At 67.0% G+C, this 26512-nt stretch overlaps 6 protein-coding genes across 6 annotated transcripts; 4 read left to right on the top strand and 2 right to left on the bottom strand.

Moving 5' to 3' along the window:
- Positions 1-1462: 1462 nt before the first annotated feature.
- Positions 1463-2057, top strand: EMIHUDRAFT_351621 (hypothetical protein; the record flags this gene model as incomplete). The annotated part of the gene is made up of 1 exon (XM_005790393.1): positions 1463-2057. One exon carries the CDS (start codon positions 1466-1468, stop codon positions 1871-1873), a length of 408 nt encoding a protein of 135 aa, XP_005790450.1. The 3' UTR covers positions 1874-2057.
- Positions 2058-8238: 6181 nt separating this feature from the next.
- Positions 8239-13559, bottom strand: EMIHUDRAFT_462234 (hypothetical protein; the record flags this gene model as incomplete). Its single annotated transcript, XM_005790392.1, has 10 exons — positions 8239-8744; positions 8857-9082; positions 9279-11042; positions 11113-11226; positions 11435-11534; positions 11835-11920; positions 12462-12629; positions 12818-12886; positions 13024-13374; positions 13443-13559. 10 exons carry the CDS (start codon positions 13557-13559, stop codon positions 8476-8478), a joined length of 3264 nt encoding a protein of 1087 aa, XP_005790449.1. The 3' UTR covers positions 8239-8475.
- A 274-nt stretch (positions 13560-13833) lies between these two features.
- EMIHUDRAFT_200401 (hypothetical protein) lies at positions 13834-17638 on the top strand (the record flags this gene model as incomplete). The annotated part of the gene is made up of 4 exons (XM_005790391.1): positions 13834-13845; positions 15684-16045; positions 16126-16344; positions 17137-17638. The coding sequence occupies 4 exons, from the start codon at positions 13834-13836 to the stop codon at positions 17636-17638; spliced, it is 1095 nt and encodes a 364-aa protein (XP_005790448.1).
- Positions 17639-20241: 2603 nt separating this feature from the next.
- Positions 20242-21288, top strand: EMIHUDRAFT_200399 (hypothetical protein; the record flags this gene model as incomplete). Its single annotated transcript, XM_005790390.1, has 1 exon — positions 20242-21288. The coding sequence occupies one exon, from the start codon at positions 20242-20244 to the stop codon at positions 21286-21288; it is 1047 nt and encodes a 348-aa protein (XP_005790447.1).
- A 459-nt stretch (positions 21289-21747) lies between these two features.
- EMIHUDRAFT_62866 (hypothetical protein) lies at positions 21748-23411 on the top strand (the record flags this gene model as incomplete). The annotated part of the gene is made up of 2 exons (XM_005790389.1): positions 21748-23025; positions 23142-23411. The coding sequence occupies 2 exons, from the start codon at positions 21748-21750 to the stop codon at positions 23409-23411; spliced, it is 1548 nt and encodes a 515-aa protein (XP_005790446.1).
- Positions 23412-24447: 1036 nt separating this feature from the next.
- EMIHUDRAFT_433527 (hypothetical protein) lies at positions 24448-25618 on the bottom strand. Its single transcript, XM_005790388.1, has 2 exons — positions 25173-25618; positions 24448-25136 (listed from the first exon to the last, which is right to left on the bottom strand). The coding sequence occupies exons 1-2, from the start codon at positions 25233-25235 to the stop codon at positions 24465-24467; spliced, it is 735 nt and encodes a 244-aa protein (XP_005790445.1). The 5' UTR covers positions 25236-25618; the 3' UTR covers positions 24448-24464.
- Between the last annotated feature and the right edge of the window lie 894 nt (positions 25619-26512).

Here is a 26512-nt window from a genome sequence, read left to right as displayed (position 1 = left end):
GCCTCGTCGACTACCTGCTCGTAGTCGCCGTGCAGTCCTTCATGCTTCTCCAGGTTGGTTTCTTCGACGCCATACGCCGCCTCCTCGGAAGGCTGAGGCCTCCGCCGCCGCTGCATTCGCCAGCCGCCACGCTGCCACCCCTCCGCACCGTGTCGGTCGTGCTGCCCACCTACAACGAGGAGAGGAGCATTCGGCACTGCCTCGACGCGCTGCACCACGGCGCGGCATCGCTCGACGATGTCGAGGTCATCGTCGTTGACGGCGGCTGCCGCGACCGCACGATGGATCTTGTCGCCGAGTGGTCGGCGGCACACCCGCGGCTGCGGCTCCTGCGTGAGACGTCGCACGGCGGGCGCGGGCCCGCCGTCCGCGCCGGCGTGCGGCACGCGACGGGCGACGCCGTGCTCGTCCTGCACGCCGACACGGCTCTGCCAGCGCTGTGGGATGCGCTGCTGCTTCGCTCGCTCTCCGACCGGGCGGTGCTGATGACGGCCTTCTCGTTTCAGTGCGACCGCGCTCAGCTCGCCGAGGCGCACTCGCCGCCCGCGGGCCTCGCGCTGATGGAGTGGACTGTCAACCTGCGCTCGCGCTGGTACGAGCTGCCGTTCGGAGACCAGGCGCTGGCGACGACACGCGCAACGCTGGACGCGCTGGGGGGATATCCGCCGACGTGCGACTACCCGAGAGACTACCCGAGAGACCAACCTAGGTCAACCGAGACCAGCCGAGCAGCCTTCCGTCGCGCCAGGTGCATCCTCGAGGAGTACATGCTCGTCAACCAGGTCCGCAGGCTGACGGCGGGTGGAGCGGCGCGCATCGCCACGCTCGACGCCGCGGCGCTGTGCTCGCCCCGCCGGTGGGAGCGAGGCAAGGTGTGGAGAGTGAATGCCATCAACCAGGCGGTGATGCTGTGGCACAAGCTCGGCGCGACGCCCGCGCAGATCTTCTCCTTTTACTACGGCGTGCCTGCGCCAGACGCGCACGCGCCGGCCGAGTGGGACCCGCTCTCCCGCTGCGTCAACGGTCGGAGGTCGGCGGCGTGGGCTGCCAGCTTCGCGTCTCGGCGCGCCGCCTTTCGAGCACGCGTCTCACTCTTGAGTCGTCAGCTCCGTGCTCGAATCAAACAGGCGCGCCGTCTTTGTGCACGTGCCGCGCTGCGCGGGCACCAGCCTCGAGGCGGCGATCTTTGCGCAGGACCACTACTCGCAGCACCTCACGGCGGCGGAGCTGCGCGCTCTGCTCGGCCCGCGTGCGTACGACGGCGCCTTCCGTTTCGCCTTTGTGCGCGACCCTCTTGACCGCTTCCTCTCCGCCTTTTACTACCTCCTCTTCCGCGGCCTCACGCAGTCCGCCGCCGCCGCCGTGTCACCGCACGACCTTCTCGCGGCGGATGATGCTCCACCGCGGCCCTGCCTGATTGAGAGAGTGGTTGGTCACGGACAAGTTATCAATCACTTAGGCGGAGATGCTCCGTCGCGACTTTGGCGCCGACCCGCTGCTCTTCCTGCTCCACCTGCAGCGCCTCGAGGGGCACTGGGCGCGCGTCCCGATCCACTTTCGGCCGCAGGCTTGCTTCCTGCCCGCTGACGGCGCGGCCGGCGCCCTCCACTTTGTGGGGCGCTTCGAGGCGCTCGAGGCGGAGTACGGCCGCCTCCTCCGGGCCGAGCCGCGGCTTGCCCGCCACGCACAGCCACGCCTCGGCCATCACCGGAGGGCGATCCCGCCGCAGTCGGGACAGAACGCGAGCCGGGAGGCGGAGGCCCGGGCGGCGTGGGAGCAGTCCGCTGAGCTCCGCTCGCTGGTGCGCGAGGTGTACGCGAAGGACTATGCGCTGCTCGAGCGGTTGCTGCTCGAAGATCAAGGACAAGGTTGAGCGATGAGGACGTCGAGGTCACCCGGTCCCCGGCCAGTCTCGCGGCCGCGGGGGGCGGGGCGCCTCCCCGCACCACCCTGGGCCGAGAAGCGGTCCGGGGTCCGGGCGCGTCGCGAACGCGATGCACGCAGCCGCGCGCCGCGTTCGTTCGGCCGCGAAAAACGCGATCTACGCGACTATAGATAGGGGTCGGGAGGGGAAAATCCGCGATTTTAGCGGTAAGCCGTCGGGCTTAATTTCGTACACCCGCGCAAAGCACTTGCCACGGGCAGTCACACAAGCCAATGGCGACAGCCTGGCGACCACAGGGACACCCACAACGGACACACACATTGTGCAACTTTCCGGCTGCTGCGCTGTGCGGACGCGCGCTCTACCGCGATCGCGGGCCTCTAGAGGGCCACTACATGGCCGCGCGCCCCTTGCGCGCACCGGCGCGCCTCTGCAGCTCGCCCTCCGACAGCCTCCAGCCGATGTGCACGTCGTCGTTGAAGTTGGCCTCGGTCAGGATCTCCCATGACCACGACTCGGGCTCGTCGCGCTCGGCGTCTGCCGGCCAACGGATGCGCGCCGCGCCGGCCTTGGCGAGCTTCTTGCACCTCGGCTTGTCGGGCTCCTGCTTGTCGGTCGTGCCGTTGGCGATCTGCGCGATTGGGGCGAGTGTGGCGCAGTGAGCATCATGTGGCATGAGTGTGTGCGAGGTGGACGAGTGGCATGGGGAGGCGGCTGGTCGGGCGACGACACACCTGCACAACGGTGCCGAGGCACCACATCTTCGCCCCCTTCCGGCGCTGCCTGCCGCTCGCGTCGGTGTAAGGCACCCAGTAGCGCCAGCAGATCTCCAGCTCTGCCCACACGAGCGAGTCGTCGCAGGGCGGCGCGTCGTCGGGTTGCCCGTCCGCCACGCGGTCAATCTCGCCCGCCTCCTCGAGCCGCACGCGCTCGCGCTCCGCCCGCTCCAGCAGCTCCTCCGCCCCGTACTCCTGGACCCGGCTCGCAATCTCCTTCGCCTGGACGGTCGGCGTGCCCAGCTCCTTGAACGTCTTGCGCCGCACGGTCGGGATGGGGCAGCGGTCCGGCAGCTCGCACGCGCCCCGCCGCTCCTGCTCCTCCTCGAGGATCTCCTTGAGGTGGCCGGTCAGGTCCTCGACGGTGCCGATGTCCTCGTCCTTGCTCGAGCCCCACTGCAGCCTGTAGTTGAAGCTCAGGCCGATGACCCGCATCTCGCACTGCTCGCGGAGCCAATCGAGCTTGTCCTGGTTGTCCGCGATCTTGGCGAGCTGGACCGTCATCTCGCGGATGGAGCTCACGCCGCGCGTCTGCCAGCGCTGGAAGAAGGAGAGCGCGAGGCCGTAGCGCCTGACGAGCGCGTCCAGCTCGAGCTGGGAGTTGGTCTTGCGCTTGTGGGCGACGTAGTCGTCATGCTCCTGCGGCGAGGGAGGGAGGGAGCGCGCTCTCTTACCCGCCGGCGGGCTGCTACTGGTGAAGGATAGAGCGGCGCCTTGTGGTGCGCCCGGTCGACGGCGCGCTCCGAGCGCACCGAGAGCCGAGCCTCCTCGAGGAGCACCTCCTGCATCTCGCGGCTCAACTGCCAGAAGGCGCCGTCGGACTCGAACGATTTCGTCGACAGCGCCTGCGCCAAGGCGGAAGCAGCCTCGACGGTGATGCCCGGGTAGCGCCGCATGATCATGTCGACGCGGCCAAAGACGGACTCGGCCAGCCGGTCGTTGGTCGCGTCGAGGCCAATCGTGTCAACGTGCGCCTGCTCCATCGCCTCGTACGCGTAGGCGCCGTCGAGCGCCGCCACGTGCTTGGCCAGCGCGAGCTTCGTGTCGCGAATCTTGAGCAGGCCGCCGGCCGCCTGCACCTCGATGTACTCCACCGTCTTGGCGCGCGAGGCGATGTTGGTCGGGTCGGTCGGATTGAGGAGCTCGCCGAGCGCCAGCTTGTAGAGCAGGAGCGGCGTCTTGCCGTCGGGGGCGAGCACCGTCTCCTCCTCGTACGTGTAGCTGCGCCACTCGGCAAACCCGCGCTGCTCCGCGGTGATCGGGGCGTAGACGTCGAGCGACGAGTCGAGCAGCACGCTGCCGTCGGCCGCCGCCCGCTCCAGGATGGTGTACACGCAGTCGAGCGCGCGGTTCATGCTCAAGGGGGACCAGTTCGTAAGCTTTGACGTGTCGAACGTGTTGCCAGCGAGCCAGCGGTACGGACGCGAGATCAGCAGGTCGATGACAGCGTTCGCGCGCGTCATGGCGATGTACTCGTTCGCGGTAAAGCAGACGTACAGAAAGTCCTCGAGGACGTTCGAGTGGTCGTTCGAGAAGACGAGCATGGCGAGGAACTCGACGATGTACTTGCGGTTGACGTACATCGCGATGGCCGCGTCGTAGTCGAGGTCCTGCGGGGCGAGACGCGGCTGATTGCGGGGAGATTGCGGGGAGATCAGACACGCCGCAATCCGGTGGGCGCGTCACCTGGCGGCCGCCATCGGCGCGCTCGAAGTGGATCGCAAACGCGGAGGGGTAGTTCGCGAGTAGCCACGCCGAGAACTCGACGCCCTTGCCCTTGTAGTAGCGCTGCGTGTGGTGCAGCTCCTTGTACGTCGCGCGCAGCAGCTGCGTGAAGTCGGTCGACATCCGCTCCCACGCGCTGAAGTTGTCCAAGTGCGGCTTGAGCTCCTCCGCGACGTGCCGCGCCTGCGCGGCGGACATCTCCTTCAGGAAGATGTTCCGCATGTGCTGGTGGCAGTCGAGCAGGTGGACGCGCAGCTCGTGCTCCTTCTCCTCGTCCGAGAGGCCGTCCCAGGCGTCGCCCATCTTCTCGCGCGCCATCTCCGTCGCCTGCTCCTTGATCATCTCGGAGAGCAGCCGCTTGGTCTTCTCGGCCGTGGCGCACGTGTCCGACATGAGCGCGCCGCCGCCTGCGAGCCGCGCCAAGGAGAGAGCGGCAGCCTCAGGTCCGGGCCACGGCACCCCCGGGTGCATCAACCGCCAGCGCCGCATCAACCGGTTGATAAAGTCGCGCCCGCGGGCAAAGCACTTCGTCTCGATCGTCTTGGCCTCGCCCGCGGCGGTGCCGTCCGGGGAGAGGTAGGAGGCGCGCAGGATCACCGCCTTGAGGGGGGCGCCCTTCTTGGGCTCGATGACGACGTTCGAAGTCATCATGGGCTTCCCGAACTTGGTCGTACCGTCGAAGCCCAGCATGCGGATGCTGTACGCGCCGGCGACCTCCATGAAGGCGAGCGCCTCCTCGATGAAGCGCAACTCGAACCGCCACTCAGTCAGCGCGCGTGACGACGGCTCGTCGATGTTGAGCCACGGCGCGACGGCGCGAAGGACGCAGCGCACGTTCGGGACCACGGCGGACTGCGGCGTCATGTTGGACATCATCGCCATAGCGGTAGTGCGCCAGAGGAAGCCGAACTTCTTGGCGCCCTTGCCGCCGCCCGCGCCGCGCGCCTCCCTCTCCCACACGTCCATAGCGAGCACCTTGCCCTGGGACTCGTAGAGCGTCTCCATCTCGGTCGGGTCGGCGCCGGGCTGCGCCTTGAGCTCCTCGCACTCCGCCTCCGTCGCGGCCAGCTTATCCTTGAGCGCCTTCAACTTGCCCAGCCGCGTGTCGGCGAGCTCGCTCTGCGCCTCCGCCCTGGCCCGCTCGCCCCGCTTCTCCGCGTGCGCGTCCGTCTTCAGCCGCTTCGCCTGCACCAGCTTCTTCTCCATCGCCGCGGTCGCCCGCTCGAGCTCGCCCTGCGCGCGCGCCTTCTCGCGCAGCAGCTTGTCGTCGTACTCGCTCTCGAGGCGAGAGCGGACCTTGCTGACCTGCGCGGCGACCGTGTCGGCGATGCGCATCTTGCCCTTCTCCTTGGCGAGCAGCTGCGCCTGCGACTTGAGCTGGTTCGCGTGCGTGAGCTTCTGCTGCAGCACCGTGTTCTGCTGCTCCGCCGCCTCGAGACGCTCGTGCAGGTCCGCCTTGGAGCACTTCGGCTCGAACGTTGGCTCAGTGGCGAGGACGGCCACACGATCTCGAAGAACTCGGCCGCTCACGCGCAGCAGCGCCGCCACCGCCGGGATCGCGGCCACATGCCGCGGCGACGCGTTGCCTTTCATGTCGCGCACGGGCCCGGCGATCCTGCGCTTGGACTTGGACTGGCGCAGCGCGACGACGTAAGCGTCAACTTGAGCTGGCGTGACGACGCCGACGGAGCCGCTCCACGTGCTCACCACGGCGGCGGCGGTCTCGACCTCGCCGCCGCCGATCCGGACCGACAGCGCGGTGTCGAGGGGCTTAAGAACGGGGCCGTGCGTCGCCCAGGTCGGAGAGGAGGAAGGCGGCGCCCACACCTGGCCGTCGAGGCCGCAGCGGCCAACTCGGTCGGCGTCGCTCTCCGCGTTGAGCACCCACTGCTGCGCGGCGCGCACGTCCGAGCTGAAGTAGAGCAGCACGAGTGTGCCGATGACCTGCACCTCGATCACCGTCGCCGCCGCCTTGCCCGGGGCGTAGAAAGGTCCAGCGGGCGTCGGCGCGAGTGGCGCGGGAGCGGCCGCAAAGATGGAGCTGTCCTCGGGCTCGACCGCCATCGGCGCGGCCGGCGACTGCATCTTCTCCCAGAGCCGCTTCTGCTCGTCGGACAGGGAGTCGAAGAAGTGCAGACTCGCGACGACCTGCTCGCTGTTGCCCAGGCAGACGGGCCCGCCTGCGCAGAGCGGCGCAGAGCGCGTGAGTTTGCAGGGCTGCACGCGGCTGTGGGCCGCACTGTGGGTGGATCCAAGGGCGGGGCGCTAAACACCTGCGGGTGATGCTCCGATAAACCCGCCGGATCTTCGACAAAAGCAGGGACATTTCTTTTTTTGGAAGGGTAGGTGTGAATACAGCTTTCTGGTAGGGTTACATCGACGAACTATGCGGCAATCGACTGGGGGGCAGCCCCCCAGCACATCCCGCACAGAGACCTGGATGTAACCCGATTGTGAGCGTGAGTGAAACCGCCGATGCGATTGCTCATTGCTCAGTCAGTGACCGACAGTCAGTCGCAGCAGACTTTGACGATTGGCGGCCTCGCGCCCTCAGTCGCCCTCCTCTACTAACGGCCCTGCCCCAGCCCAGATGCCTCATCCAGGGTGGTGCAACCACTCGCGCAGGGAGGGAGAGACAGTCGGCGATCTGCGCCGCGCAGATGAGCTCCGCCTCGTCTGCGTCGAGGACGTCCACCGCAGGGCTATCATAGCGCCATATGACGCACTGCCTGTTGTTCATTACTTCGCAGGTGCCAACGTCGAGGACAATCTCACTGGTGGCGGCTGCACTCCCGGCCGGCGGTAGGAGAGATGAAGGCTAATGTACTTGGCAGTGTACGGGGCCTTCCGGCGTGAACAGTGCCCCGGGACGAAAGAGGAGGCGACGTCTCTCTCGTCCACGAGCGCCTCGATGTGCGCATCGACGGTGTAACCAGCTTTGAGAGACGGGAACGAACGGCGGTGAATCGCCGACAGGTGCGCCTTCGTTCCTACCACCACTCCCACCACCGCCAGCTCCGCCGTGGACCTTGCCGGGCCCTCTGATGATGTAGTACCGTGGAGCAGCTAGTCCGAGCCGTTGTTGTACTCTGCTGTGGCGCCAGCTCGGTGTACAATACGGACGAAGACGGCCACAGCAACGGTGTAACCAGCGCGAGCAGGCAGCGCGAACCGCTGTGCCTCGGCGCGCCGGCCGCCGAAATCCTCTAATAAGAGTTCTTTGGCATAGGGGAACCCCAACCCTAAATTTTCTTCGCCTGCGGCGGGCCATCACTTGGATTCGCTGCTTTCGGATTCATTAGCTCTTTCGCACGCCTTTATCCGTCACTCCCCCGAAGATTGGAGGTGTTGATTTATGCACAAATCTATGTGTTGCGAGCGCTAGATGGCGAAATTTTCTTCGCCTCCGGCGGGGCCGCTCGCCGCGGGGCTAGAGAGGGACTTTTGTCGATGTCGGCTAGAAGTGCTGCACCTTTTTGAGAATTTCACCCCTGCTGGCTGCGTCGGTTCCGCTGGGTAGGGCTGGGTAGGGGCCGCTCCAAGCATCAGGAGGAGGGGCTGCAGCAGCCAGTGAAAAGCTCGCCAACTGCCACGGATCACCTTTCCCGCGCAAAACGGAGGCCCCGGAGCGCTGCCATAGGGCGCGGTGGTGCCCCAAACCTCGCCTGAAAGCGCAGCAGATCGGCCGGGCGGCTAGCGGACCAGCCCGGCCGGGTCGCGCATGCGACGGAGAGTCGGAGGCCATCGAAGTCGAAGCGAGGCTGGATTTGAGGATTTTTAGGGACCTGGAATTTATTTGTTTTTGGGGCGCTCGAATTTATTTTTCTGGCGACCTGTCCCGACCCCTACTATAGAGACGTTAAGAACGAACGGCTCAAAAAATGGTGTACGTACGCGAACACAAGATCAGCCGGAGACCTGTGTGCTGCCCCACATATAACACAGTCAACGCACATTGTGAGTTTGAACACATGCCGTTCTTGTGCGTTGTGGGTCCTGGCCGTGGCCCGTGCGCAGGCTAGCGAGGGCCTCAGGAGGAGGGCCTCCACCACTCGAGGGCCTCCGCCCTCGGCCCAACACCGCGTCTCGTCACCCTGAGGAGGAGCCATGGCTCGATGAGCGGTCGACAGGGATCGCCGCGCCGTCGTCGGCGAGCCGCCGCTGGAGCTGCTTTTTCGACATCCCGCCCTCGTGGCTCCGCTTGCGCTCGACCGGCGCCGGCACCGCCGCAGGGGCTGGCATCGCGGCGCTGGCGGCGCCGTGCGACGGCGTGGTCGACAAGGCCCTCAGCGCGTTCGCGGCGTCGGACCCGTCTCTCGGCTGGGAGGCGAGCTGGTGGTTGATGCGCAAGAGGCCCCCTACAGGCATCCCGGGGGTGGGGCGGGGGTGGTCCGATGCACATCACGTGCGGCGGCTACGAGGGAGGCGTCGCGAGGGAAGCGGGGGGCAGCGGCAGCGGCAGGGTTGCACCGGACGGCGAGTCGCCAAACGCGTAGAGCGTGCGCGTCCGTGGCGTCATCGCCGCCACTGGCGTGCGCGGGTGCGACACGAAGACGTCTCTGTCGCCAAGGACGCGCTGTGGCGACGCGAGCACGCCGCTCGGCGGCCGGATCTCGGACTCGGCAGTGGACTGGAGCGTGGAGCAGGGCGAGCGCTGCTGCTTGCGCGACGCGTCGAGGATGCGCAGCAGGTGGTCCTTCGGCAACGGAGGGACGCTGTCGGGGCGAGGGAGAGGAGGGCAGGGAAGCGGCCAACGACTGCGCAGCGGAAACGGCGGGGGGGGGGGGGGGGGGCGGGCGGCGGCGCGGGCGCGCCTTCATCGCCGGGATGAAGATCTTGTTGTAGAAGGCGATGATGTCTTGCGGCGGCTCCCCAGCGTCACCCATGCGCACCTCGCGGAACACCTTGGCCGCCGCCTTGTCCTGCCGCTTGTACTGCTCGATGATGTCTCGGAACGTCTTTGGCGCCTCCTCCTGCCGCTTGTTGACCTTGCACACACCGTAGATGGTGCACATGATGATTTGGTCGAGGTGGCGGCCCCTCATCAGGTGCCGCGCGGGCCCCTCCACCACCACCTTGATGCACTCCCAGATCTGCGCCACCAGCTCCTTGCGCAGCAGCAGCCGGAGGCACAGGTCGTTCACTCGGCTGGCCGCGAGATACTTGACCTTCTTCAGAAACTGCTCCAGCGCGGTGGCGGCGCGCGACTCGCCGCCCGCCGCTTCCGGCGACGCAAGCAGCGCGTCGTACTCGCGCAGCTGCGCGTGGAGCGGCGACTCGAGCGCCCACGCCATGTGCTCGAGGATCTTGACCTCCACCTCGCGGAAGTGGACGCGCAGGTACTGCGGCAGGCTGGGCTCGTGCTTGACGAAGGGGTCGATCACCTTGTACAGGTCGAAGGGCGAGAGATCGAGGGTGTGCATGATCTGCGGGAAGACCGAGGACTGCATGCAGTAGGAGGCGAACACGCACTCCATGCAGCAGGCGAAGAGTGAGGAGTGGAAGATGCCCTGCGACAGCAGCGTCTCGACAAAGTGCCCGTGCTGCAGCCGCCTCTCCTCCGACTCGAGGAAGGCGAGCAGCATCTTGTGGTAGAGCCGGCGCCCGAGCACGCACTGCTCGTCGATCTCCTCCGCCTCATACTCGCCCGCCGCCGCGCGCAGCTTGTCGCAAAGCCCGTCCAGCCGCTGCTCGATGGCCTCGGCGGGCGAGGCGCTGCAGTGCGCAAAGTACCCGGCGAGCGCCTCAGACGCCTCCTCCGCCGGGACCCCGCGCACGGCCGCGCGCAGCCAACCGACGCACTCCAGCTGGCCCGACATCGGCGTCGCCATCAGGTGGCTGTGCGCGGGCGACGAGGGCGGGTTCGGGTCGCGCAGCGGCGTCATCAGCACCGCGTTGCCCGACCGCGCGCACGCCGCCGAGCTGCTGCGGCAAGGCGATGTGACGCCGCGCGGCATCGCGCCGCCCGCAGCCGACGCGCTCGGCAGCGACGCGATGCTCGAGAGCGCGCGGTCGTCAAGCGGCTGCTTCGTCTCGACGACGAGCTTGGCGTAGCGCGCGTCGACTGCCTCGCGCGCCTTGCGCAGGCTGGCGGCGTCGCGCAGCAGGCCGGGCGCGCTGCTCGGGCCGCCGGCAGCCTGCTGCAGCCCGAGGGTGGCGCGCAGGTCGGCCGAGACCTTGGCGACGGCCGAGTCCAGCTTGTAGATCCGGTCCGGATCCGCCTTCAGCTCCGCGTGCAGCGCGGCGCGCGCTGGCGCCGGCATCGGGTAGTGCTCCTTTGGCACGAGGGCGCCGAGCGACTGCCAGATTGCGCCGCCGCGGGCGTCGAGTGGGAGGTGGGACAGGAGCAGCTCGATGACGCAGACGAGGAGGTGGTACACGTCGAGGACGTTCCCGCCGCCGCTGGCGCCGAAGACGAGGCACTTTGCGACGAGGAAAGCGCACCAGCCAAGCTGCTTTGAGTCGTCGCTCGTCGTTTGGTCGGCGGTGGCGGCGCCGACAAAGCCAGAGGGGAAGAGGGTGGCGAAGAGCTGGTCGTACTTTTTCCACGCGACCGTGGCGGCCATGTAGTGCTCCTTGAGCCGCCGCAGCGCCTCCGGAATCGGCTCGCCGGGGTGCAGCCGCAGGTGCTGCTCCTCTACGCTGCCGAAAAAGTCCTGCGGCACAGCAGGGGTGGTTGGTGGCCTGCAGCCGCGGAGCTGCGCAGGGCGGTTGGCGCGCGCGAGCCTTGACGCTGATCCCCGCATTCCGGACCAGCCGCTCGACGGGTGTCGGCTCGCCCAGCCGCAGGCCCGTCAGGTATGCGACAGCCGCAAACTGAGCGCCAAACGACGCGGGCGCCTGGAAGAGGCAGCCCCGGTGTAAGGTGGCCGCTCGGCGGCGGGGCGGGGCGCGCCGCATCGCGGCGGCGGCAGGGGTGCGGCGAGGGGCCGAACGGCGCGGGATGAAGAGCTGTGCGCTGCCGAGTGTGCCCCCCCCCCGCCGTCTGCGCCTGCGCGCAGCTCGCCAGGTTGGCCAGCTTGTCCCTCTGCTCGAGAAGCCCTCGGACCGCGGCCCAGCCCTCCTCGACCACCCGGGGGGAGGCGCCCTCCCCACAGACACGAACGAACTCCTGCTGCAGCTCAGACATTTCGCGCCTTGCAGCAGTCCTGCAGGACGGCGGCAGATTTTCCCGACTGATTTCTCCTCTCCCCTCCCCTGGCGAGGTCTCCCAAGCAAACCGGGTTTTTTGTCTGGCCGAGTCAACCCGAGCCTCGGCGAGACTGCGTCAGCTGTTCCCACAGCAGGCTGGAAGTACCTCGCCAGCCCCTCCCCTTCTTTTGATGACCAACACCGTCTCCCCCCTTACGCCGGCGCCAGTTATCTTCATCGGGTCGCCGTGGGGGGGAGGGGTGACGCATTTCGGACGCGCCTCGGGATGGGGAGCGGAGTGGCCAGGTCCCGCTCACCACGCCGCCACTGGCTCGAGCCCAGCGTCGTGGTAGAGCTTGTGCCGCCGCGCCGGCGCGCGCTTGCGCTTGCCGAGAAAGAGCTCCTGAGCAGCAGCCGACCGGTGGGTGGGCACGGGGCGGTGTGGTGCAGTCGGCGCATCGCGCGCAAGCCACGGGCGACCGAACGCGAAAGCGCGCGCCGGGGGGGGGGGGGTAACGGTGGTGCGGGGGGGGGGGTGCCCCCCTGGAAGCCCGTGCTGTGCGGTGCTCCATCTAGGGGAAGAGCTCCATCGCGCTGCGCTGCGCCCCCTGGTCGGGCGCCTCGTCGTCCGGCCAAGGGAACGGGACGGCGCCCTGCGCGGCCGGGTTCTTTTCCAGCACCTCGAGGGCGGGCCCCCAAGAGAACCGGCAGACCGACGGCCAGCTTACGGGACGGTTCCGAGACAGTTCCGAGGGAGCGAGTGGTCCTCGAGGCCCGGCGCGAGGGAGGGCGGGGGGCGGGGGCGGGGGGGGGGTTGAGGGGGAGAGGGGAATGGTTGGTGCTCGCGAGGAGGAGGAGGAGGTGGTTTGGGGGGAGAAGGGGGCGGGTGCAGGAGGAGGGGGCTCGCCGAAGAGCGGGTGCAGGTTGGCCTTCATCCACCGAACCGTCTCCTTGTCGCCCGGATAGCCGCACCCCCACGAGTAGTCGTCGCCTAGGGGCACGTCCTGGACGTGTCCACTGCCCTGGCGCCGCCGCCGCCGCCGCCCTTCGTGGCCGTCGCCCAAGCTCGGGTGCTCGAAGCGCCAGCCGGCGAGGATCGCGTCGCGCGGCACCTGACCGGGGGCGACGCCTCGGTCATCCATGATTCGCCTGGTGAGTGCTGAGCGGTGTCTTGTCTTCTGACTGTCCGTGCGTGACCTTGGGGGGGCGGGGCGGTGCTTTTGTGTGAGTGGTGAGTGGAGGGTGGGGCGAGGATCGCGATGCGCGGCGCCTTTGCGCAGATCGAGGCCGCCGAGACGACCGGGAAGATCGAGTCAGCCTTTTTGGCCACCGTGATGGAGAGCGACGGGAAGATTCCCTCGAGCTTGCGCTGGGGGAGGGGGTGGTGGAAGTGAGCAGGCTCAGCCAGGGAGAGGGGGCGGAGAGGGTCGGTGGCAGCATCCGTGGTGTGCATGGCCGTGGGCATGCTGGTGTGCATGGCGCCTGGTAGTGCTCCGGGTCGCCGACCGTGTCGACGTACAGGTGGCGGAGGTTGACGCCGAGCTCGATGACCTCACGCACGAGCCCGATGGCCGCGTCGTGCGACATCGCGTTCAGGTTGTACGGGCTCGGCCGCCGCAGCATCCCCGCCGCGATCTCCTGCGCGTGCAGCACGCGAATGCGCCAGCCGAGGAAGCCGGAGGCGCGCAGGTCGGCCCACAGCGCCTCGCGCTTGGCCTCGGTGAGGGTCTTCGAGTCGGCGAAGCCCATCGCCTTGAGCTTGTCCAGGTCGGCCACGCGGCAGTACGCGGAGCCGTACACCATCGGGCCGAGCGTCGGTCCGCGGCCCGCCTCGTCGATCCCCATCATCACCTCGTCCTGGGGCGCGGGGGAGCGAGCGTGGATGCGCGGGACGGAAGCCGGGGCGGGTGGGGCGGCCGGCGCACCTGGGAGGAGCGGAGTTCTTCGACGCAGCCATCCAGCGGAATGCAGCGGGTGGCGCTGCGGCCGGCCGAATCCGCCGCCACCCACTTGGGCGTGGTGCGGTCGGGGTAGCCAGACATGGCTCGCGATCAGGGGCCGGTAGCGAAAGTTTCGCCAGCTCCAGGGCCGGGTCTCTTTGCCAGTTTGCGGCCGGCGAGAGCGGCGGGAGTTCTGGTATAGTAGAAGAAAACGCAGTGGTAGTCCCAAGACGTTCAAACCTCAGTGGTGCTCCACAAAGGGCTCTTCAGGGTTCCGTATATTTGGGGGGTAGGGTAGGGTAGACTCCGCAGATCTGTGCAGACCCCCTACCCCCCTAGCCCCTACAGTTGTTTGTACCCACGCGCCACGGCACACATGCAGGCATACGTGCCGCCTAGTTTTGTTTGCGAGATTTTTAGCAATACCAAACAACTCTAACACTCACACGTCATTTGGGGCCTGGAGCCCTGTCCACGCGCGCGCGAGACGTGCAGACAGGGTTGCCAGGTGAGAGCGAATGGCGCGGTTCACGCCTCGCACAACAGAGAGAGAGATGCGCTCTGCATGGTGGGACATAAAAGAGAGCGAGTACTTGGGCGAGTAGGCTGTGCGGTCAACGCTGCCGCGCGCGACTTTGCGCGCGAGGCGGCGCAGCTTGAGAACGGCGGTGGGCGAGAAGCCGCCGCCGAACGTCTCGTGGAGCAGCAGGTTGAAGTTGTTGCGCTTGACAAAGATCGCGTCGTGGTAGAAACCGCGATGCGCCTTGACGTAGCCGTGGCCGGTCTTGTGGTCGAAGGGTTGGCCGGGCTGCCCGCGCGCCTTGCAGCCCATGTTTAGGCGGCGGGCCTTCTCTTCGGTGTTGCCGAAGGCGTAGGAGTGGCCAACGGAGGCGGGCGTGCCGCCACTCGAGGCGTTGCCAACGCCCGCCGAGGAGGTCTTGAGGAGGGGCGTCCAGAGCTTGACTTCATTCACCTCATCGCATCTTCCCGGGCCAGCGTGGGGTTCCGCGAGGTCGACCTTGTACCCCTCGTTGTACTGCCGGGTGAGCTCTGGTTTCTCCTTGTCACCGTGCACGACCGGCGCGTTGGCCGGGGCGCGCGTCGCGTCCGCCCAGGCGGCGAGGACGCCTTCGTGGGGCCGCCGGTGGTGGGCCTTGTTGTGAAGGTAGTCGCCGAAGAAATCGACTGGCATGCCCCGCTCGAGCGCGACCCGAAGGGTGGGAAGCGCCGCGGAGAGCCAAAGGCCGAGCTTCCGCTGGAGCTCGTCCTGGAGGGTGTCGGAGGAGAGGGCGGTGGCGTACGTGCCGTCGACACGGACATCGAGGGCCTTGCCGGCGAAAGGCGTTGAGGCGGAGATGAAGCGCGCGGCTTCGCGGTTGTTGACGGCGCTGTCTCCGAGGGACGGGTTGTTCTTGACGTGCAAGCTGCGCCTGGAGCCACGCGAGGTCGCGGAGCGCCTGGGGCGAGGCGTCGGCGCGAGCAATGCTCTCAAAGGACTTGCGGATGCGGTTGTGCGCAAACTCGAGAGCGTCGCACGCGACATTGGGCGGCGTGATGCCGGCAATGTACTTGGTCTTTGCGCAGGCAATCCGTTGGACGAGGTTGAGGCGGAGCTGCGAGGTGTTGGTGTTTGTGACGCAGTCAGTGTCGACGATCATGTCGATGACGTCGAGCGGCGCGAGCTTCTTCCTGAGGTGCGCGGTGAGCTCCTTTTTGCGGGCCTCAGGGTCGCCAAAGAAAGTACCGACGGCCTTGAAGCAGTCCACTCGCCCCGTGGGTTTGTTTTGTACTCTAATAGCTAGCTAACGTGCCTTTCATTTTTAGCTACCACCGCCTCTTCCACCTTTTTGCGGGGTACGGTAGGTCCGCCTTATTCGAAAGACACTCCTGCGTGTGAGTGAGTGAGTGACACACACACACACACACTCGTGTGTGAGTGAGTGTGAGTGTACACACACACACACACACACACACACACTCTCTCTCTCTCTCTCTCTCTCTCTCTCTCTCTCTCTCTCTCTCTCTCTCTCTCTCTCTCTCTCTCTCTCTCTCTCTCTCTCTCTCTCTCTCTCTCTCTCTCTCTCTGCTCACAGCTGCAGGCGTGAACAGACGCCGTCGTTGGCCACGGCGTACGTACACCTTACACCAAGTTTATATATATATGTCCTACCGAGGCGAGGATCGTCGCTGGCGTGATGAGCAAACGCGCCGAGTACGGACGCGAAGAGCGGCGATGGCGGGGCGAGCCGCGACGGCGGTCGCGATCGCGTGAGCCGCGGCGCGACGAGCGTTGGCAAGGTGAGCAATGGCCGCACCATGACGGGCGGCAACACGAGCGGCGCGGCTACAACGACGCTTGGTGCGGAGGTCGCGAGCAGCGATGGCACGATGAGTCACAATGGCCCGATGAGCGCGAGCAACGGCCGCATCATGACGGGCGGCATGACGAGCGGCGCGGCTACGATGACCGTCGGTGCAGAGGCGAGCGCGAGCGCGGCTGGCACGATCGGCGCGATGACTGGCACTGGTCCCACGATCCCAGGCGCGACCGACGCGGCGAGGGGCAGCCTCAGCGCAGCGATGGCCGGGTGGGACCGCCCATGCACGGAGTGCAAGGACGCGACGAGCAGCAGAGCCGTCGCCACGCACATGAGCGCCCCTCGTCTAGCGGCTCTGCTGCCGGTCAGCTCAACGCTAAGCAGCTCAGCAGCCACATCTCAAATGCTGGCAGCGCTGACGCATTGCTCGCGCTCTTTTCTGCCCACAGCGCGAACTTGAACCACATCCACGCTGCGAACCTGTGGAACAAACTGGGCAAGCAGCGCATCGAGCGGTGGCACGAGGAGCGGCTTGAGCAGCTGGTGCAGCGCACGCTTGACCTCGTCGCGTCATGCGAAGCACGCAATCTGGCGAACATCGCCCACGGCGTGGCAAAGTGCGGCCTGCAAGTAGGGGTTGTGCGTTCGCTGTACACGGCGATGGCGGAGGCGGCGGTGCGCGGCGGGCTGGCTGGCTTCAAGCCGCAGGAGCTGGCCAACACGGTGTGGGCGTATGCGACGGCGGGCGTGGCTGCGGACGCGCTGTACGCGGCGGTGGCGGAGGCGGCGGTGCGCGGCGGGCTGGCTGGCTTCAACGCTCAGGCACTAGCCAACACGGTGTGGGCGTATGCGACGGCGGGCGTGGCTGCGGACGCGCTGTACGAGGCGGTGGCGGAGGTGGCGGTGCGCGGCGGGCTGGCTGGCTTCAAGCCGCAGGCCCTGGCCAACACGGTGTGGGCGTATGCGACGGCGGGCGTGGCTGCGGACGCGCTGTACGCGGCGGTGGCGGAGGCGGCGGTGCGCGGCGGGCTGGCTGGCTTCAAGCCGCAGGCCCTGGCCAACACGGTGTGGGCGTATGCGACGGCGGGCGTGGCTGCGGACGCGCTGTACGCGGCGGTGGCGGAGGCGGCGGTGCGCGGCGGGCTGGCTGGCTTCAAGCCACAGAACCTGGCCAACACGGTGTGGGCGTATGCGACGGCGGGCGTGGCTGCGGACGCGCTGTACGCGGCGGTGGCGGAGGCGGCGGTGCGCGGCGGGCTGGCTGGCTTCAAGCCGCAGGACCTGTCCAACACGGTGTGGGCGTATGCGACGGCAGACTACTATCACCAGGCGCTGCTTGCCGACTGCTCGCGCGTGATCAGCGACTCGCTCGCGCGGGATCCGTCGAGGTGGGGCGTCGTGCGCCGCTCTCAGCTGCACCAGTGGCAGCTCTGGCTCTCCCTTGAGCGAGGAGCAGACGGGCAGCAGCACCTCCTCTCCGAGTCCCAGCGCAAGCTCTGCTGCGACGCCATGCAAGGCACCGAAGTTACGATCTCGCGCTTACAGCGCTCCGTCGCGGCTGCCCTCGCCGCCGTCCAGCACGGCTTCGAGGAGGAGCACCTCGAGCCGCGCACCGGCTACTCGCTCGACCTGGCGCTGCCCTCTTCACGCGTCGCTGTCGAGGTGGACGGCCCCTCTCACTTCCTGCTGCCCGACGGCCGGGGCGTGCGCAAACCCAATGGGCCAACGCTGCTCAAGCGGCGCCTCCTCGCGGCGGCTGGCTGGAGGGTGATCAGCGTTCCATTCTACGAGTGGGACGGTTTTGCGACAGCCAATGGGCAGCAAACCTACCTGGAGAGGGCGGTCGCTCCGCTGTTGGGCTAGGGCTAGTACTGTGCACGCACTGACTCCCGTAGGGCGGCTCCCGTGGTGTACCTGTGTTATTGGTCGAGGTCCCCCGTGTTCCTTTTACCCGTGTGGCGTGTGTTACCCGTGTGTTAAATCCTTTTACCCGTGGTGTACCTTTATCCTCGTCCGCTCGTGCCTGCGAGCTGTGACCTGTGTCAGTGGCGCGGCTGGGTCCTGGGTGCAGCGGCCGCGACAAAGGTGATGAGCCCCGGCGGCGCGGCACTCGAGGGGTGCCCTCTGCAGCGCCGTGCGCTTCAGAACGCGCAGGAGGGTAGAATCCTCCTCGAACCTTTTCCAAAAGCGGCGGTCCGCGTCGGCCGTGCCGCCGAGCTGGTCGCCGGCTCGGCGAGACATGCTATGCACGCCCGCGCGCGTGGCGGTTGGTGTTGGGTCTGTTAGGTCCGCGACGAGCTCCGCTGACAGCACCAGCTCCTTCACCTCCTCCCACCGCCGCAGCCACCGCCCGCCGCCCAGAGCCCACAGGAAACGGTAAGCGCCGAGCCATTGAGGGCGTACCAACTTGCTCACCCAGCCTATGCTATCACTATATCCAAACCCGCCCCGGGTGCCGCCACTCGAGGCGTTGCCAACGCCCGGCGAGGAGGTCTTGAGGAGGGGCGTCCAGATTGATTTCATTCACTTCATCGCACCCCCCCGGTCCCGCATGGGGTTCTGCGAGGTCAGTCTTGACTTGTACCCCTCGTTGTACTGCCGGGTGAGCTCTGGTTTCTCCTTGTCACCGTGCACGACCGGCGCGTTGGCCGGGGCGCGCATCGCGTCCGCCCAGGCGGCGAGGACGCCTTCGTGGGGCCGCCGGTGGTGGGCCTTGTTGTGAAGGTAGTCGCCGAAGAAATCGACTGGCATGCCCCGCTCGAGCGCGACCCGAAGGGTGGGAAGCGCCGCGGAGAGCCAAAGGCCGAGCTTCCGCTGGAGCTCGTCCTGGAGGGCGTCGGAGGAGAGGGCGGTGGCGTACGTGCCGTCGACACGGACATCGAGGGCCTTGCCGGCGAAAGGCGTTGAGGCGGAGATGAAGCGCGCGGCTTCGCGGTTGTTGACGGCGCTGTCTCCGAGGGACGGGTTGTTCTTGACGTGCACGTCCCGCGCCTTGACGAGCTCCTGGTGCGCGTACCAGTCCTTGTGATTCTTGGCGCCTATCCCCTACCCCTCCCCACTCTCGCCTTTCATTTGTGTCACACCACGCGGAACGCGCATCTCCATCGCTTCACGGTGAAGGGGGCCGCACCATCCTCGATCGTCGTGCAAAGCTCGCTTCCGAGCTCTCACGCCGCGCGTAGGGCCCTTAGGGGCCTAGAGAACACAACCCCCTCTCCTTTTTCTCCCAGTAAGCTAAAAGTACACTACTGGGGGAGTGCAAAAGTACGTCGCCGACTCCCTCTCTCTCGCCGACGGACATTGGATTCCGTGTCCTCAAGGCAGACGCGCTGACCTCGTCGGTGCCCCCCCCCCCGCTCCGCCACACAAGGGCCCTGCCTGGATCCCGGCTCTGGCGTTCGAACCCCGAGAGCAGCCCGCCTCAGAAGCTGGCCATCCTGCGTGCGCATGATCGGCGTACGCGAGCCTTGTCACCAATCAGACACGCTCCCCCCTCCCCCCCTCCCCTCCTCCAGAGAGTGCGGCGTGGTGCCCCCCTCTCGCCACTCCCATCTCTCGCACTCGCACACCCCATCGACCCGCCCATTGCAGTGGTGGCGCGAATCTCACTCACTGCTCGACTGCTCATTACACACACCTCAGCTCATCTCCTTTTTGACTTCACCACTCTAATTGTAGGTCGGCCTTCCGGATGAGAAGAGTGAGGATTGCTACATTCAATGCTACTCTGACAAAAGAAGCTGAGTCGCGCCGACGCAAAAATATGCCTGGCCATGTGCCGCGAGGAGCTGCGCAAAGAGTACGAAAATCGAAACAGGGACATTACGAGCTGAATTTAAGGCACTGCACGACGACGTATCGGGATTTGGCACGGCTACAAGTGAATGACGACCGCGGTACGTTCTGACGAGGTCTTAACTGTCACTCGACACTCCCACCCTCACTGGGGTGGGGCGGGTATGAGGGAGGCCCCCGAATTGAATTTTATAACTTCAACTGAACTAAAGAGGATGATGCACAAGGACTAAAGGCACGGCACGACAACTACTCACAGGTCTCCAGATTGCTGTAACGGTAGCGTTTGTCGGACAGCGTCAGCCGTCACCTCACGCCCCGCCGCCCCTCCGCGCGCCCGCGCACCCCCTACCCCCAGGTGCCTCCAGAAGCCGTAACACGTCACCTCACGCTGCCCCTCCGCGCGCGCGCCGCCCCCGTCTCATGCAGCGGACACAGACAGGTCCGCCGTCGGTCGTTGTGGATTCGTTCGGGCCGAGAACCAGCCCAGAGCCCTACGCAATCTGGGGCGTGGGGGGGCCACCCCCTACCCCCCTACCCCTGCGGCGGCAGAGCCGCCGGCCTCCCACTTTACCAAATCCGCGGAGCGGGGCGAACACGTACAACCCAGGCCGCGCCCCCTGCCCCCCCCCCCCCCCCCCAAAACAAACAGCGGAAGCCAAAAGTCGTTCATGGCGACGCGCTGGAGCGGCGACGGCGTCCGGCTGTGCGGCACTCCGGGCTGCACGCTGGCCGACTTTCACGCCGGGCCCTGCTCCAACGCGGCCTCGCTCGGACGCCGCCGCGAGCACAACATCAAGCTGCCGTACAATGAAAAGGCGGCGCAGCAGCTGCTGCGGGGCGAGGCGGCGGCCATCAAGGCATCGAAGCGGGAGCAACGCGAGCGCAAGAAGCAGCAGCGGCCCGTCGCCGCTGAGCGGCCAGTCTCGCCGCCGCCGCCGCAGCAGCGCTTGCCGAGCGGCCTCGCACGCTTCTACCACCCGCTCGAGTGGGGCGTGCCGCTGCGCGAGGGGCCGGTGGAGGCGGACCCCGTGCCGCCGTCGTGGCGGCACGAGGCGGACGCGTGGCAGCTCGAGCAGGCGGCTGACCGCATCCGCAGCCGCCGCGGCGTCGGCGAGGCGGAGGCTGCCTTTATGGATCTGTGGAACGGGGCGGTGCAGCGGTCGGAGCGCAGCCGGCTGGTGAGCGACCGGTGCCTGCCCGCCCTCTGCCGCGCCTTCGCGGTCCAGCACGCCGCCGAGCTCCGCGGCCTCGCCGCCCCCTTTCGCTCCCACCTCGAGGTCCTCAGGCAGCACAACCTGCTGCACCCGGAGGATGTGCGTGACTGCCTCGTGCTCTCCTCGCCCGACGCCGCCGCCGCCTCTCCGTGCGCCCGCTGCTCGCGCCCGCGGCACGAGCGGCACTGCCCCCTCCACGGAGTCCGGCGCGGGGCTGCTTGCTGGCCGACGGCAAACGGGGCCGGCGGGACGTCGACGGTGAGCGCTGCGGACGTGCTCACCATCGTGGGCAAGGAGTGTGAGGTGTGCGGCAGTCCGCGCGACGCCGAGAGGATGCTTCTCTGCGACGGCTGCAACAAGGGCTTCCACCTCGGCTGCCTCTCGCCGCCGCTCGCCGCCATCCCGGAGAGCGATTGGTATTGCGCAGCCTGCTCGCCCCCCGCCGCGGCGGCTGCGCCCAGCGAGGCCGACGGGCGAGGCAAGAAGCGGAGGGTCGGGTGACTGACCCACCCTCTGACGGCGTCACGGCGCGCTCTCACTTGACGTACGTATGGATGGCCACATCGCATTTGTGTGCGTCCCGGCAGATATCTCACTCTCCCTCGAGCACTCTCCCCTTTACGTCTGTAGACTGTACTGAGCCTTTAGAGAGAGCCACGTGTACGTGTAAGCAATCGCCTCTTGTGTAACGACAGAGTCACAAGAGAAGTCAGATCTCAGAAGAGACCGCGGGGCGTGCGTACGTCCTGGACCTCCTGGTGTGGTCCACGCCCGAAAAATAGAGCAGAGCCGGAGAGCGAGCGCGGCCGCCCTCCGCGAGGACCTCCGCACCCCGTCGGGTGGCCCGCTCCCGGCGCGGCCGGGGGCAAGTCGTCTCTCACGCGCCCATGCTCTGTGGCTCGGATACGCGCGGTTGACGTGGGACGCGTCCCAAAATCTTAGACGAGGGTCCAACGCAAGATGGAAACGGCGGCCTCGAGCGCCGCGATCCCTGCCGGAGTCGACCCCGTGTTCGCGGCGCTGCACCGCTTCAACCGGGGACAGTACGACGCGTGCATCTCCCTCTGCACTGCGCTGCTGGGCGAGAATCCGTACGATCAGGCCGTGTGGTGCCTCAAGTGCCGCGCAATGACCATGCAGGCGTTCATCGACGACCTCGACTTTGAGGAGGAGGCGACGGCGGACGCCCTGCTCGACGAGAACGCCACAGCCGCACTACCGCGGCCGGGCACTTCTCTGACGCGTCCCATGACCCAGTCCAATGCGCCTGGCCAGCCAGGCCTCGGCATGCGGCCCGTCTCGGCGAGCGGACGGCCGCTGTCTGGGTTCGCGAGGCCGGGGACGGGGTCGGCTCGTCCAGACTCGCGAGTGGGGTTGTCAGGCGCGCCGGCTGGGATCCGCCCCGGCACGTCGCGACCGATGACTGCGCTCGGTCGCTTGGTGCGTCTCGGGACGGCCTCACTGGTGGCGGCAGCGGGTGGGCCGTTCATCAACGTGGACCGGCTTGACCTGAGAAAGTACGCGCAGCGACCGGCACTGTCGCGCGCGCTGTTCGAGTACCTGCTGTATTTCGAACACAGCCCCAAGAAGGCGCTCGAGCTCGCGGCGCATTGCACCGCCGCCGCGGGATACGAGGACTGGTGGTGGAAGGAGCGGCTCGGCAAGTGCTACTACCAGCTCGGCCTCTACCGGGAGGCAGAGCGGCAGTACGCGGCGTCCGTCAAGACGCAGCCAATGGTGGCGTCGTACCTGCAGCTGGCAAACGTGAGCCTGCGCCTTGACCAGCCAAAGGCCGCGCTTCTCATCTACAAGCAGGGCGCCGAGAGGTACCCGCACGACACGGCACTGCTGCTCGGCGTGGCGCGCGTGCACGAGGCGCTGGGTGAGCTGCCGCTCGCGGTGGAGAGCTACAAGCGGGTGGCAGGCATGGATCCGTCCAACGTCGAGGCCATTGCGTGCATTGCGGCTAATCACTTCTACTCTGGCCAGCCCGAGCTGGCGCTGCGTTTCTACCGCCGGCTATTGCAGATGGGGATCCGCAACACTGAGCTGTGGTGCAACCTCGGCCTGTGCTGCTTCCACTCGTCGCAGTACGACATGGCACTCTCGTGCCTCGAGCGCGCGCTCTTCCTCGCATCGGACGACGCCATGGCCGACGTGTGGTACAACATTGGTCAGGTGGCGATCGGGATCGGCGACCTCGGCCTCGCGTACCAAGCGCTCAAGGTTGCGATCTCGGTCCGCCCTGCCCGCCCCGCCCGATCGGCCTCGCCTGCCAGGGGCCTGCTACCCCCTCCCCCACCCACCCACCCCACTAGAGGGCAGTCGCGTCGAGCTGCCGCTGTGAACCGCAGGCCGACTCGAACCACGCCGAGGCCTACACGAATCTCGGGGTGCTCGAGCTGCGAAAGGGCAACGTCGAGGCGGCCAGGGCAAACTTTCGGACCGCGCAGACGCACGCGCCGCAGATGTACGAGCCCTTTTACAACGGCGCGCTTCTTGCCTACAACCTCGGCGAGTTCCAGGAGGCCTTCGAGCTTGCTCAAAAGGCGCGGGATGCCTTCCCCGACCACACCGATACGCTGGAGCTGCTCGGGCAGCTCAACCAGCAGTTGCGGCTTTGAAACGCGTGAACCGTGACAAGTTGTGCTCAAGCTCAAGCTTAGCAGGGCTTTGAAGGTAGCAACACGGTGCACAGTGTTGAGCGACGGCGTGCGACACCGTGTGTGTGTGGACAGACCTCTCTCTCCTCGTCTCTCTCCGGGACTGTACGTGCTCCGTCTTTACTACTTTTATCTTTTTCCACTGCACACGAAGAGCCGGCTCGTACGGCTTTATGATTGTGAACTGTCGAGCGAGACTATGGAGAGCGTGCCGAGGCAGGCTCTGGGCGAGGAGCCGAGCCTCGAGCTCCGACGAAAGAAAGAGATGCCGATTCTCCCTGTGGCACATGACGACACCCCTCGACGACTAGTTGCAAATACGGGTGGTGTGAACATGATGAGCACTTGATGAATTTTGATGTTTTTTTGTCCGTGTTGCTCCCAGCGCCCTCGCCCGCGCTCCCTGAGGCCATGGCTGGTGATACTAGTACGGGGGGCTACCTGGCTACCGCGAGAGCGACCCAACTCGTCGACATCGTCCGATGATGGTGCCTCAAAGTCAGCCTTCGGAGGCTATCGTCGCGTCGAGCCGGCGGTGGCCGTGACATGTGGTTCCACCACCCCTCGCAGGCTTTGCCTCTGACCGCCACCGTTCCCAGGCTGCCTAGTGGGATGGAAAGGAAGGCTGGGCGAGCATATAGAAGCGTGCTCGACCTCGTCGTGGCAGCCTGCACGGCAGCGCTGGCAGGCGCGATGAGCGTCGTGCCACCTGACCGGAGACGGGTCGCAGGCGTCGTAAGAAGCGCGTCGAGACCGTGTCCTGATGCGCTCTGCACGGGTGAGTCACGTCGGCGTCAAAGGAGCAACGTGCGACCTGTCAGAGCTTGGTCTCCGATCTCAGCGGCGCCGAGTCGCCTTCGGTGGCGACAGCTAGGATGCATCTCCTCCGTCGTTTTTCGCGCGATGGCCCTGGGAAGCTGGCGGCGCACGCAGGCGGACCTTGTGTGTGCGCGGAACGCTTAAAAAGTGGGTGCTCTACGTCACTTTTTTTGAGTAGACTAGCAGGTTGGCTCGCTAGTCGCTCGCCGGCCCGCGCAGCACGCGCGGGCCTTTTTTGTGGTCGGATGTTGGTCGTCTCGAATTTGATTGTGGGCAGGGCGTGAGAAAGCTGGACGGCTCGGTCGATGCGAGCCACCAGCTCGTGAGCGACGGGCGCGACGGGTTCCTCGGCGTAGGCTTGGGCGTGGTGAGCAGCGCCGGCGAGAGAGGGACGGCATGCGGCTCCCAAACGAGCCGCACGGGCTTCATCTGGGCCGCCGAGGCCACCTCCTTGGTCGCGGTGGCGGGCGTGAAGGCGAGGTGGGCCAAGGCAAGCGCTGAACGTGCCGTGCCGCCTTGCGCCCCTGAGGAGGGACGAGTGTGTGGGGTGCCACGGGCGGGGGGGAGCGGTGAGAGGAGAGCGGTGGGCACCCCCACGAGGGGCTGCGCTGACGCCGCCTGCCACCCCACGCACGCCACTGACGCTGTGGGGGCGGCACGATCGAACGCGCTGGTCGGGCGGGCCGTCTGAGTCGCCCAAGCGGTGCTCTGCCGGCCGGTGGACGCGAGGGTGGCCCAAGAGGGCTCAAAGTACGGAGCCGATACCCGGCCGTCCCGGACGCCTGGCACGCGGGCCAATGGTCCAGCCGTCCTGTGCATGGCTGGAGCGAAGGAGGGAGAGCTCAGGAGGGCGACGGGGCAGGGAAGGGGGCGATGCGATGCGGCGAGGTCTAATCGGCGGCGTGGATAGAGGAGGTGCCAAAAGGCGACTATAGAGAGGCCTCTACGGGTGATATAGTGCGCCATGCCGGCGGGAGAGGTCTCTCACCGCCCCCCGGGCCGTCTCGAAGGGCCGTGCAGCCCACGCCACGAGGCGCTGCTGGCGGGAGCCTGGAAGGACTTGGCCTCGTTGCACCGCGCCGCGTTGATTCGCGACCACCGTCGGCCGCGGACGGCGTCGGCGTGGCGGCCGCGGGCGCTCGCGAGACGCGCCGCTCTGCGCTGGTTCGGTTCGTTCGACTCGTTGTGCCGCCGCACGCCCGGCGGCCGCGGGTCCCAGAAGTGGTTGCGCGGGCCTCTTCCTTTCGGCCGCGGGACGGCGTCGGGCACGTCGTCGGTCGCAACAGCGGCGCGGCGAGCCGCGGCACGTCGTTGCTGGCGCTGGTGGTTTGAGGTCGGCATCGTCCAGAGCTCGGTCGACGAGTCTAGAGCTTCAGCTGGTCGGGTGCCATGTTTGTGCGGAAAGTGGCAAATATAAGTGGTGCAGAGATTGGGTATTTCCACAATCAAATCGTCCGTGAAGAGTGCTTGATTCACGGACAGCGAGGCTGCCCGCATGTCAATCGTTGCCCGCAAGCGGAGCTCCCCACCGGCGGGTTTGAAGACACTGAGCCGAGCGCGCCGGCGGCGGACGCCGGCGCGCTCGCTTCGGCGGATGGCTGAGCGGCACAGTTTCTGGCCGCCCGGCCTGCGAGCAGTTGCCGCGAGACGATCGAAGGCGCTGAGTTCAAGCGCGCCGCCATGCCAGATCTCGCCCCACGCCCCGACCAGACCGGGCAGTGCGTGCAGGAATGATACAGGCATGATGGATGGGTGTGGTGAGCACGCCAGCGGCACCGTTGCGCACTCTCAGGGTCGCAGCCGCCTATCTCGTGAGGGGCGTGGCTCGGGGCGGGTGCGAGAGAGTCGAGGAGCGCGGCGTGCGCGTGCGCGCGCGTGGTAAAGTCGGTTTACATTTCATCACTGGTATAAAAGAGAACCAAAACCGCACCCGCGCCGCGCGCACGCGCGCTCGCATCACCTCAACACTCACACAGCAAATCAAAGATGCGGGCAGGCGCCTCCGTTCGAGTTTCTTCGATCAAAAAAGGGACGGCAGCGAATCTCTGCACAGCTCATATCTCTTTGATCGTGCCGAGCTGGCCGTGACGGCATTTTTCGCAGTTTTTTGTGAGAACCGCACAGACTTTTGCAACTAGTCCGACACCCCTCGACACCGCCCGCGACACTGGCAAGCATGGTCTCAGCCTCGACAGGCCTCGACAGGCCTCGACAGGCCTCGACACCTCTATCCCTCGACAGCA

This window comes from Emiliania huxleyi (assembly GCF_000372725.1).
Source record: "Emiliania huxleyi CCMP1516 chromosome Unknown EMIHUscaffold_12, whole genome shotgun sequence".
Taxonomy (NCBI): domain Eukaryota; phylum Haptophyta; order Isochrysidales; family Noelaerhabdaceae; genus Emiliania; species Emiliania huxleyi.
Note: the sequence above shows the minus strand (reverse complement) of the source record. Positions and strands in the feature narration are given on the sequence as shown.